Source organism: Chiloscyllium plagiosum, unplaced genomic scaffold (genome assembly GCF_037043375.1).
Source record: "Chiloscyllium plagiosum isolate Xiang-an unplaced genomic scaffold, Cpla_swu_hap1 HiC_scaffold_30, whole genome shotgun sequence".
NCBI classification, from domain to species: Eukaryota; Metazoa; Chordata; class Chondrichthyes; order Orectolobiformes; family Hemiscylliidae; genus Chiloscyllium; species Chiloscyllium plagiosum.
In genome coordinates this window covers 28,898,274-28,910,469 of record NW_028270168.1, presented here as the reverse complement: position 1 = coordinate 28,910,469, position 12,196 = coordinate 28,898,274, and the positions used below count along the sequence as shown (strand labels likewise).

General features: G+C 43.9%; 1 protein-coding gene across 7 annotated transcripts in view; it reads left to right on the top strand.

Annotated features, from left to right (window-relative positions):
- The window catches only part of LOC122563664 (dyslexia-associated protein KIAA0319-like protein), a 114,924-nt gene that overhangs the window by 24,374 nt on the left and 78,354 nt on the right, over positions 1-12,196 (top strand). For all 7 annotated transcript variants that reach the window (XM_043717701.2, XM_043717700.2, XM_087976848.1 and 4 more), the window contains one exon: positions 11,326-12,035. In XM_043717701.2, coding sequence (XP_043573636.2) covers positions 11,326-12,035 — 710 coding nt within the window. The remainder of the gene's footprint in view (positions 1-11,325; positions 12,036-12,196) is intronic.

Sequence of the window (12,196 nt, the reverse complement as noted above, 5' to 3'; positions counted from 1 at the left end):
AAACTTTAAAGAGGTGTTGTTTCAAAATTTTTCTATTTGGCAATGCATTAACATTCAAATTGACATTCTGATCTTTTCCAACAAAAAAGGAGGCTTATGTATCAACCATCGGACTTGTTGAACAGGATGTTGTGTTTAATTTTGCTCAGGTAATTCGTGCAGCCGGAGAGACAGTTTAGGCAGTCTGAAACCAGTTTTTGATAGGTGTTGGAGTAAGTCTATGATTGTGCAAATTGGCAATTAGATCAGAAGTATTGACTTGGTGCGGTACAGAAAGCTGTAGTGCTTGGAACTGTCTGAAAATTCAGATAAATTTAGTTGCGCATAATCTTGTATTTTGGATCTGTCTTATTTAAGTTTAGATTAATTTGTTTTGGTTATTATTGGTTGAGTCCTAAATTGAAGAACCAAAATCTCATGGATTTAAACTTGAGATATGATGGCCTTCCGTGGTGCACCATGCCATTCCTAAAGAACAAAAAAAACTTGCAACCTTGTGCAGAAAGTGAGGTAAAGAACTTTAATTCAGGAGTGCACAATGTCTGTGCTGATTTGCCAGAATGCTCATGCTTTGTGTGCAAAAACTCATTTTTGTGGGGGCAAAAGAGTTTTTTTTAAGAAGAGGAGCTGGAAGGAAACTGGGAGATTATAAAGGTAAGTTTTGCATACTGGGTTGCTGAACAGCTATGAATATTTTAGATAGATGAACTTGCAGCCAGATAAGGTGCATTTGAATTCCTCTATGATAAAAGTTTTATCAGTTCAAGTGGGCACTGAGAAGATAAATGTTACTTTTGTTTTTGAAGTATGAGTGGCAGTGGACCATGAATTTGTCCTCCAGTGTTGTGAAGCTAAATCTTTACAAGATAAAATCATGGAGCATCTGAATTCAAACTGAAGAATAGACCATGTCCATTTTAGCTAGAGAATCTGCATTTCGATGTGCGATAAAGTTTGTTAGGAGCAAGGCAGTAGGAATAGTGTATTTGGATTTAAAGAACACCTTTCATAGAATTCAACCAGAAAGGCAAGAATTAAAGACATAAGTCAAAATGTTTTTTATGAATATATAGTTGACCAATAGAATCCAGAGGGTTGTAAATGTAGAGGTTTTAAATTTTCTTTGACAGAAGGTTAGAAGGGGTGGGATGGAGGGAGAAGTATGGTGGCGGGGGCTGGGCTGGTGGTGATCTTGTTTGCAACTTCATAGATGAACGATCTGGCTTAAGCAAAATGGCTCAGTTTGCAGCAGATTCAAAGCTCATGATGATGATAGACTGCAATGCTGAACAGAAAAAGTTACATAAATATGAGAATATGCTTGGAAATCAGTCAAATTAAATTGCATTTGCCTCCTATGAGGAGAAATACAGAATCTTTCACATAGAATAAAAATATGTAGGAAGTGTTTCTCAAATAGATAGAAACAATGTAACACACGGAAGACGTCCAGAAACTTGGGTAAATTGAAGCTATTGCAAGCTTATTTTTGATCAATAAAGCAAATCAGATTTTGGGGCATCTTAAAAGGATGATATTAAGCTGAAATAGTTAATCCATTGAATCCAAAGGTGATTGGTGCATATACAGTTATAGATCAAGTAGATTGGACGGGGTGGTGTTTGTGCAGTGTGTCCATGAAGCTTTTCTAACTCAGTATGTAGATTGTCCGACCAGAGGAGAGGCCATATTGGATTTGGTATTTGGTAATGAACCGGGACAAGTGATGGGCTTGTTAGTGGGTGAGCATTTTGGTGATGGTGACCACAATTCTGTGACTTTCACCTTGGTTATGGAGAGAGATAGGTGCGTGCAACAGGGTAGGTTTTACAATTGGGGGAAGGGTAAATACGATGCTGCAAGACAGGATCTGAGGAGCATAAGTTGGGAGCACAGGCTGTCAGGGAAGGATGTCGTGGAAATGTGGAACTTTTTCAAGGAACAGATACAACGTGTCCTTGATATGTATGTACCTGTCAGGCAGGAAAGAGATGGTCGTGTGAGGGAACCCTGGTTGACGAGGGAGGTTGAATGTCTAGTAAAAAGGAAGAAGGAGGCTTCCATAAGGTTGAGGAAACAAGGTTCGGATAGAGCGTTGGAGGGATACAGGCTAGCCAGGAGGGAGCTGAAGAAGGGGATTAGGAGAGCCAAGAGAGGGCATGAAAAATCTTTGGCGGGTAGGATCAAGAATAACCCCAAGGCCTTTTATGCGTATGTGAGAAACATGAGAATGACGAGAACGAGGGTGGGTCCGATCAAGGACAGTAGTGGGAGACTGTGTATTGAGTTGGAAGAGATAGGAGAGGTCTTGAATGGGTACTTTTCTTCAGTATTTACAAATGAGAGGGACCATATTGTTGAAGAGGAGAGTATGCAACAGACTGGTAAGCGAGAGGAAATACTTGTTAGGAAGGAAGATGTGTTGGTCATTTTGAAAAATTTGAGAATAGACAAGTGCCCTGGGCCTGACGGGATATATCCTCGGATTATGTGGGAAGCAAGAGAGGAAATTGCAGAGCTGTTGGCAATGATCTTTTCATCTTCACTGTCAACGGGGGTGGTACCAGGGGACTGGAGAGTGGCAAATGTTGTGCCCCTGTTCAAAAAAGGGAATAGGGATAACCCCGGGAATTACAGGCCAGTTAGTCTTACTTCGGTGGTAGGCAAAGTAATGGAAAGGGTACTGAGTGATAGGATTTATGAGTATCTGTAAAGACACTGCTTGATTAGGGACAGCCAGCACGGATTTGTGAGGGGTAGATCTTGCCTTTCAAGTCTTATTGAATTCTTTGAGGAGGTGACCAAGCATGTGGATGAGGGTAGAGCAGTGGATAGAACATAGAACATAGAAGAATACAGCGCAGTACAGGCCCTTTGGCCCTCGATGTTGCGCCGATCCAAGCCCACCTAACCTATACTAACCCACTATCCTCCATATACCTATCCAATGCCCGCTTAAATGCCCATAAAGAGGGAGAGTCCACCACTGCTACTGGCAGGGCATTCCATGAACTTACGACTCGCTGAGTGAAGAACCTACCCCTAACTTCAGTCCTATATCTACCCCCCCTTAATTTAAAGCTATGCCCCCTTGTAATACCCGACTCCATACGCGGGAAAAGGTTCACACTGTCAACCCTATCTAACCCCCTAATCATCTTGTACACCTCAATCAAGTCACCCCTAAACCTTCTTTTCTCTAATGAAAACAGCCCCAAGTGTCTCAGTCTTTCCTCATACGATCTTCCTTCCATACCAGGCAACATCCTGGTAAACCTCCTCTGCACCCGTTCCAGTGCCTCCACATCCTTCCTATAGTATGGCGACCAAAACTGCACACAATATTCCAGATGCGGCCGCACCAGAGTCTTATACAACTGCATCATGACCTCAGGACTCCGGAACTCAATTCCTCTACCAATAAAAGCCAATACGCCATATGCCTTCCTCACCGCACTATTTACCTGGGTGGCAACTTTCAGAGATCTGTGTACATGGACACCAAGATCCCTCTGCTCATCCACACTACCAAGTATCCGACCATTAGCCCAGTACCCCATCTTTTTGTTATTCTTCCCAAAGTGAATCACCTCACACTTAGCTACATTGAATTCCATTTGCCAACTTTCTGCCCAGCTCTGCAGCTTCTCTATATCCTGCTGTAACCTGCTACATCCTTCCTCACTGTCAACAACTCCTCCGACTTTCGTATCATCCGCAAACTTGCTCACCCAACCTTCTAACCCCTCTTCCAGGTCATTTATAAAAATGACAAACAGCAATGGTCCCAAAACAGATCCTTGCGGAACACCGCTAGTGACGGCACTCCATGAAGAAACTTTGCCATCAACTACTACCCTCTGTCTTCTTCCATCCAGCCAATTCCTAATCCAAACCTCCAACTCACCCTCAATGCCATATCTCCGTATTTTCTGCAGTAGCCTACCATGGGGAACCTTATCAAACGCCTTACTAAAATCCATATATACCACATCTACCGCTTTCCCCTCATCAACCTCCTTCGTCACCTTTTCAAAGAATTCAATAAGGTTTGTGAGGCACGACCTGCCCTTCACAAAACCATGCTGACTATCCTTGATCACATTATTCCTATCCAGATGTGCATAAATCCTATCCCTTACAATTCTCTCTAAGACTTTGCCCACAACAGAAGTGAGACTCACCGGCCTATAGTTACTAGGGTTATCCCTACTCCCCTTTTTGAACAAGGGAACCACATTTGCTATCCTCCAGTCTTCTGGCACTACTCCTGTAGACAAAGAGGACATAAAAATCAAGGCCAATGGCTCTGCAATCTCCTCCCTTGCTTCCCAGAGAATCCTAGGATAAATGCCATCAGGCCCAGGGGACTTATATATTTTCACCTTTTCCAGGATTTCCAACACCTCTTCTCTACATACCTCAAAGCCATCCATTCTACTTATTTGTGACTCAGTATTCACATCGACGACAATGCCCTGTTCCTGAGTAAATACTGAAGAAAAGTATTCATTCAGTGTCTCCCCAATCTCTTCAGCCTCCACACGCAACTTCCCACTACTATCCTTGACTGGACCTATTCCTACCCTAGTCATTCTTTTATTCCTAACATACCTATAGAAAGCCTTAGGATTTTCCCTAATCCTACCGACTAAGGACCTTTCATGTCCCCTCCTTGCTGCTCTTAGCTCTCTCTTCAGGTCCTTCCTGGCTACCCTATAACTCTCAATCGCCCCAATTGAACCTTCACGTCTCATCTTGAGATAGGCTGCCCTCTTCCATTTAACAAGGGATTCCAATTCCTTATTAAACCATGGCTCCCTCGCACGACCCTTTCCTCCCTGCCTGACAGGTACATAATTATCAAGGACACTCAATAGTTGCTCCTTGAACAAGCTCCACATATCATTTACACTCTTGCCTTGGAGTCTACTTTTCCAAGCCACACATCCTAAGTCATGCCTCACTGCATCATAATTTCCCTGACCCCAGCTATAACTCTTGCCCTGTAGTACACACTTATCCCTCTCCATCACGAGAGTAAAAATCACCGAATTATGGTCACTATCCCCAAAGTGCTCACCTACCTCTAATTCTAACACCTGGCCTGGTTCGTTACCCAGAACCAAATCCAGTATGGCCTCACCTCTTGTTGGCCTGTCTACATATTTCCTGAAGAAGGGCATGTGCCCGAAACGTCGAATCTCCTGTTCCCTGGATGCTGCCTGACCTGCTGTGCTGTTCCAGCAATAAAGTTTCAGCTACATATTGTGTCAGGAAACTCTCCTGCACACATTGAACAAACACTGACCCATCTAACGAACTTGAGCTATAGCTTTCCCAATCAATATCAGGAAAGTTAAAGTCCCCCATAACAACCACCCTATTACTGTCACTCATCTCCTGAATCACCTTCCCTATCCTTTCTTCAATGATTCTAGGACTATTAGGAGGCCTGTAAAAGACTCCTAACAGGGTGACCTCACCTTTCCTATTCCTAACCTCAGCCCAAACTACCTCAGATGGCAAGTCCTCATCCATCGTCCTTTCCACCACTGTAATACTATCTTTGACAAGCAATGCCACACCTCCCCCTCTTTTACCCCCACCTCTGACCCTACTAAAACATTTAAATCCTGGAACCTGCAACAGCCAATCCTGTCCCTGTTCTAGCCATGTCTCCGTAATAGCCACAACATCGAAGTCCCAGGTACCAACCCACGCTGCAAGTTCACCTACCTTATTTCGTATACTTCTTGCATTGAAGTATACACACTTCAAGCCACTTTCCTGTTTACAGACACCCTCCTTGGAAATTGATGCCATGTTCCTAACCTCCCTACACTCCAGGCCCTGCACCCTGAAGCTACAATCTGGGTTCCCATGCCCCTGCAGAGTTAGTTTAAACCCCCCCCCAAGAGCACTAGCAAACCTCCCCCCAAGGATACTGGTGCCCCTCAGGTTCAGGTGTAGACCATCCTGTTTATAGAGGTCCCACCGTCCCCAGAAAGAACCCCAGTTATCCAAAAACCGGAATCCCTCCCTCCTGCACCATCCCTGTAGCCACGCATTTAAGTGTTCTCTTTCCCTATTCCTCGAATCTCTATCACGTGGCACGGGTAACAAACCAGAGACAACAACTCTGTTCGTTCTAACTCTGAGCTTCCAACCTCGCTCCCTGAAAGCCTGTCTAACATCCTCGGCACTCCTCCTACCTATGTCGTTGGTGCCAATATGGACCACAGCTTCGGGCTGCTCACCCTCCCCCTCCAGGACCCGGAAAACACGATCAGAGACATCACGTACCCTTGCACCTGGGAGGCAACATACCAAACGTGAGTCTCTCTCGTTCCCACAAAACCGCCTATCTGTGCCCCTAACTATCGAGTCCCCAATTACTACTGCTCTGCTCTTCTTCACCCTTCCCTTCTGAGTAACGGGGACAGGCTCCGTGCCAGAGACCTGAGCCCCGTTACTTACCCCTGGTAAGTCATCCCCCCCACAAGTATCCAAAACGGTATACTTGTTCTTGAGGGGAACGGCCGCAGGGGGTCCCTGCACTGGCTGCTTCCTCCCAGTCCCCCTCACTGTCACCCATCTATCTGCCATCTTTGGAGTTACTACTTCCCTATAACTCTGATCTATGACCCCCTCTGCCTCCCGAATGATCCGAAGTTCATCCAACTCCAGCTCCAGTTCCCTAACACGGTCTTGGAGGAGCTGGAGATGGGTGCACTTCCTGCAAGTGTAATCGGCAGGGACGTCGATGGCATCCCTCACCTCATACATGTTGCAGGAGGAACATTGCACTGCCTTCACTGCCATCCCTCTAAAGCTAACTTTTATTTTAAAAAAACTGGGTCTAAAGAATACAACAAGCAAAATTCAGCACTTACCTACTTACCACAACAGGTGTTATTATTAGGTTAGAGGAGGAGGGCGGGTGGGAGGCACTACCCGTGTAGTGCCTCGGGTTCCTCTCCTTCACGCTTTTAAAGAGGGAAAAAACCTACCCAGGTAAGCTTACACTAACTGCTTCCGGGTCTCGGCTGCCCCTCTGGTCGTCGTCACTTCCCCCTGGTGCTCCCGCTCTTTCTGTGAAAAGAGAGTGAAAGAGAAAAAAAAAACACCGCTGCCCGCTACCGGTAAGCACTTTTAAAACCAAACGGTCTTACCTTCGCTGCTGCTCGCACTGGAAATGACCGACGGCTTCGAAGGGTGAGTATAAATACTCACCGCTTTCCTTCCCGGCTGCCCCTCTGGTCGGGGCACCGTGTAATCCATGTAGTGTACATGGATTTTAGTAAGGCATTTGATAAGGTTCACCATGGTAGGCTTATGCGGAAGGTCAGGAGGCATGGGATAGTGGGAAATTTGGCTAGTTGGATAGAGAACTGGCTAACCGGTCGAAGTCAGAGAGTGGTGGTAGATGGTAAATATTCAGCCTGGAGCCCAATTACAAGTGGAGTTCCGCAGGGATCAGTTCTGTGTCCTCTGCTGTTTGTAATTTTTATTAATGACTTGGAAGAGGGAGTCGAAGGGTGGGTCAGTAAATTTGCAGATGATACGAAGATTGGTGGAGTTGTGAATAGTGAGGAGGGCTGTTGTTGGCTGCAAAGGGACTTAGATATGATGCAGAGCTGGGCTGAGGATTGGCAGATGGAGTTCAAGCCTGTCAAGTGTGAGGTTGTCCATTTTGGAAGTACAAATAAGAATGCGGAATACAGGGTTAACGGTAGGGTTCTTAGCGAGGTGGAGGAGCAGAGGGATCTTGGGGTCTATGTTCATAGCTCTTTGAAAGTTGTCCCTCAGGTCGATAGAGCTTGTAAGAAGGCCTATGGTGTATTAGCGTTCATTAGCAGAGGGATTGAATTCAAGAGTAGTGAGGTGATGTTGCAGCTGTACAGGACCTTGGTAAGGCCACATTTGGAGTACTGTGTGCAGTTCTGGTCGCCTCACTTTTTAGGAAAGATGTGGAAGCTTAGGAGAGGATGCAGAGGAGATTTACCAGGATGTTGCCTGGAATGGAGAATAGGTCGTATGAGGATAGATTGAGAGTGCTAGGCCTTTTCTCATTGGAACAGCGAAAGATGAGGGGTGACTTGATAGAGGTTTATAAGATGATCAGGGGAACAGATAGAGTAGACAGTCAGAGACTTTTTCCCCGGGTACAACAGATTGTTACAAGGGGACATAAATTTAAGGTGAAGGGTGGAAGGTATAGGGGAGATGTCAGGGGTAGGTTCTTTACCCAGAGAGTGGTGGGGGCATGGAATGCGCTGCCTGTGGGAGTGGCAGAGTCAGAATCATTGGTGACCTTTAAGCGGCAATTGGATAGGTACATGGATAGGTGCTTAAGCTAGGACAAATGTTCAGCACAACATTGTGGGCCGAAGGGCCTGTTATGTGCTGTATTGTTCTATGTTCTATGTACGTCCAGCTCTGTATACTGCTGTCCATAGAAGGTTGTTGCAATGTTGAAAGGAGACAAGAGAGAACAACCAGAATAACAATGGATTAGAATGTGAGGAAAGATTGTATAAATTGACCTTTGACTCACTGGAAAAGTGAGGGTTAAAAGGTGGAGTACATGTTATTTTTAGGATTGTAAAAGGACCAGATAACGTAATCTGTGAAAACATTGTTTAGACCTGTAAAACTGGACGGTATATTCTGTGCTTGCAGAGGTAAGTCAAAACTAATCTTTGAGAATGTTATTGCATTGAACTAGCAGTCAGCAATTGGCCTTCTTTGCCCAAGAAAAAGGTCATTGATAAGGTATAGGTGTAATAAAAATTTTTAAGACACACTATTGAGAGCTGCAAGACTAAAACAATTAAAGAATAGTGTAAAGGCAGAAACCTATACGTAGCTCATGGAGAATCTTAGGAACATGCAGCAATTACATGGTGCTACAAATATCATTTGCTTTAAAACTGTCTGTGTTTATATAACACATTTATGGAATAAAAACAGAAAATGCTAGAAATATTCAGGAAGCAGCTGTGGAATCATAGAGCTAATAGGCAACATTTTATGGGGGGGAATGGGGGAGGTGGGAGTGGCAGATTGCTCACAGCTGTGGAAGGACTGCAAACTTATCAAGTGAAAAGAAACCCACCCCAGACCTGTAATGTGCTGCATTGGGCTGGTTCATCCGGTGAAGAACGGGACTTCTGTTACTCGGGGAAGCAGTCCTGCTCTCAGATTGGCTGGCAGTTTCAGCAGAGCCAAGACGTCAGTGCTGGTCAGTGCAGCCGGACCTGCAAGAGGTGGCACTAAGAAGACTCAATGAATCCCTGGAGTGAGCGAAGTTGAGGACATGGAGTATGGTTGGGGGGGGGGGGCGGGGGGGGAGTGTTTGATGGGGAAGGTGCTGAGGGGAGTTTCCATTGAGTTTACTTTTGAGTTCAAATGCGTGGAGTGGTCCTTGTTCTGTATTCTCACCCCTTGTCCTTGTCCCAGGAGTATTTGATAGGGACAGTGTCATGGGAACTTTACTTTTAATTTACTTTTTGTTTAGAGAGTTGGTGGAGTCTTTCCTCTGTATTCAATCCCATGCTGTCCCTGTCCCCAGGAGTGTTTGAATGGGATAGTGTTGAGGGAACCTTACTTTCCGTTCAAAAGAATTGAGGGCTTTACTTCATATTCATCTCTGTGCTGTCCCTATACTGGGAGTGTTAGTTGGATGCTGTTCACTTTCTGTCCCAAAAGAGCAGAGTGAGCTTTACTCTACACTTAACCCCATGCTATCCCTGTTCCTGGAGTGTTTGATGGGGACGGTATGGTGGGAACTTTACTGTCCATTTACTACTTGTTTAAACTAGTAGAGTGCAAAGGGTTTGGCCATTTTTCAGGAAGGGACAAGGGGGATAGGCGATGGGTTTCTGAGAGCAGGTGGAGAGGAAGAAAGTGTGCATGACTTTGAAAGAGAGGGGTAGTTTGCCTTTGCTGTGTGAAGGGCTCCTTCCCATGCCTGCCTGCCATGCTAACTGTATTATATCAAAGGCAGCATATTACCTGGGCTAATTGGCATGGCAACAAACTCAGTGAGCCTTTTTATTTCCATGCTCTCCTATCTACCATGTTATGGGATGGGCTTGGGGCAGACGGAGGTTTGGGCGGGGCAATGGGAAGGTTTGGCTGGGCACTTGGCCAATGTGGTATGAACTCTCCCCATGTTGAAAACATCTCCAGTAGGGACCGGAAAATCCAACTCAATAGTTCCTGTCTAATGAAAGGTAATCGATGAGAAAGGTTAGCGCTCTTTCTCTCCACAGATGTGTATGACGTGTTTGAGCATTTCCAAAATGTTTCACCTTTCAAATTTCAAACATTTGTCATGTTTTGGTGAATTTGTGTGAATGGATTGCTTTTTAATTCCAATTTTGTCAGTACAGCATTTTTAAGATCAATTTTTATGACTTGATTCTGTTGATAAAATGTTGTTTCTAATTGCATGCTTGGAATAATTTATCTCAAAATCAAAACAACAATGATCGCCTCCATAAAACGTGTTGTTCAAGTAAAAGGGAATACTTAAAACCATTACATATTTGTTGCCATTATGAGTAATATGAGGAATTTTCCAGTAATGTTTTATGATTAACCTTGTTTAATTTGACTCTGATATAGTATGATTGCTAAAGTGTGATTCTGTTACTATCTCCAAACATCCTGTTTTGTCTTTTTTAATCCTTGGCCAACATCCCAGTGGGGTGAAGGGCCTAAGAGAGCTTAGACTCTACAGGGACCCCACTCCTTTGTCCAGCGCAAATGACATTATGTGGCTCCTTCACCCTGTAGCTCTCCAACTTTTCCTTTAATTCTGTAAACAAAGGTCTGACTCTGCAATCTTAACTTTGCTATGGATACCATTCACTACTCGTGTATTCCCCTCTTACTTGTATGTAATTACAGAAGTTAAAATATTTTTAAAACTCATCAGCCATGATCAATGTCATATTGTCTATAACTTGAATTCCACCTTCCTGTCTTCAAAGCAAACTGAAAGCTAAACAGAAAATCACATGGTACCACACTACCCTTATCAAAGGTCATCTTATCACCCCCTCTCCCCTGCCCCCCTGTTACCATGGCAGTCACCCTGCTTCACCCAACATTCAGCATGGCAGATGGTGGCAAACAGTTATTTTATGGTAATCTGAATTGTTGGATCATAGTATTCATTAAAAAAAACATTGAGAATCTCTGGAAAAGCATCAAGTTTATGTAAAAATGGAACTGAAATATAACTATTTGTATACGAAAACTGTGATACTTCTCTTTTCACTAATGCATTTCTTCCTGTGTTGTCTAACTTAGGTGCAAGTATGGATAGCTGTAAGACAGTAGCAAGTCATATTGGGGTGTTTGTGGAAGTTGGACTGGAAAGCCCATTTGTGGAACCAGTGGGGAAAACTGATTCCATTCACTCTTGTAGAGATGCCTGCTGTCGGAAATGCCACTGTAATGCTGCATGGCTGTTGGAGGGGAACTGCTATCTTTTAGACTGCAGACTGCAAAGAAACTGTCAGCTAAACCGAACAGGCAGATCTAACTCAATTCTCATGTTTATTCATAAACTTTCACCTTGTGGTGATGTGCACAGTCCTATGCAAAGAATTTTAAAAGAAGATTTTCATTATAAAGTTGAGCCTAGGACTTCAGATCTGACCACAATTGACAGAACTTCAGGTAAAGGCACATTGTCTGAATATTCATTGGTAGCAAAGCAAAATAATATATTCTCCAGAATAAGACGTGAGGCATCCATACCATTTAATAGTCCTGCAAAGTTGCTGCGAAGTAATGGTGGTGGTCCCTCTGATGGCAACAAGAATTTAAATCCATCTGGGCACACAGAACAGAAGAGCAAGAAGCATTTAAAACCACAACAACATTCAGACAAAGATCTGCGAACCTCTCGGAAAAGCCTTAAAGAAAATGACACTGTGAATGATCAATTTCCAAAATCTTCAGCACCCACTTCAAATGGGAAAAACTTAAAGGAGATACAGACTCTACCTCCTGAGGTAACACTTGATTTCTTTTTTCTTTGCAAATATCAGGTTCAATATGCCATATGATGCTTCTGTCTAAAGGCAAAGTTAATTTCTGTTTATATTTCTGTTAATCTCTTCCAACACTAATGTTCCTGGAGCTCTATTTTTGAATGAGTATTTTAAAAGCTTAA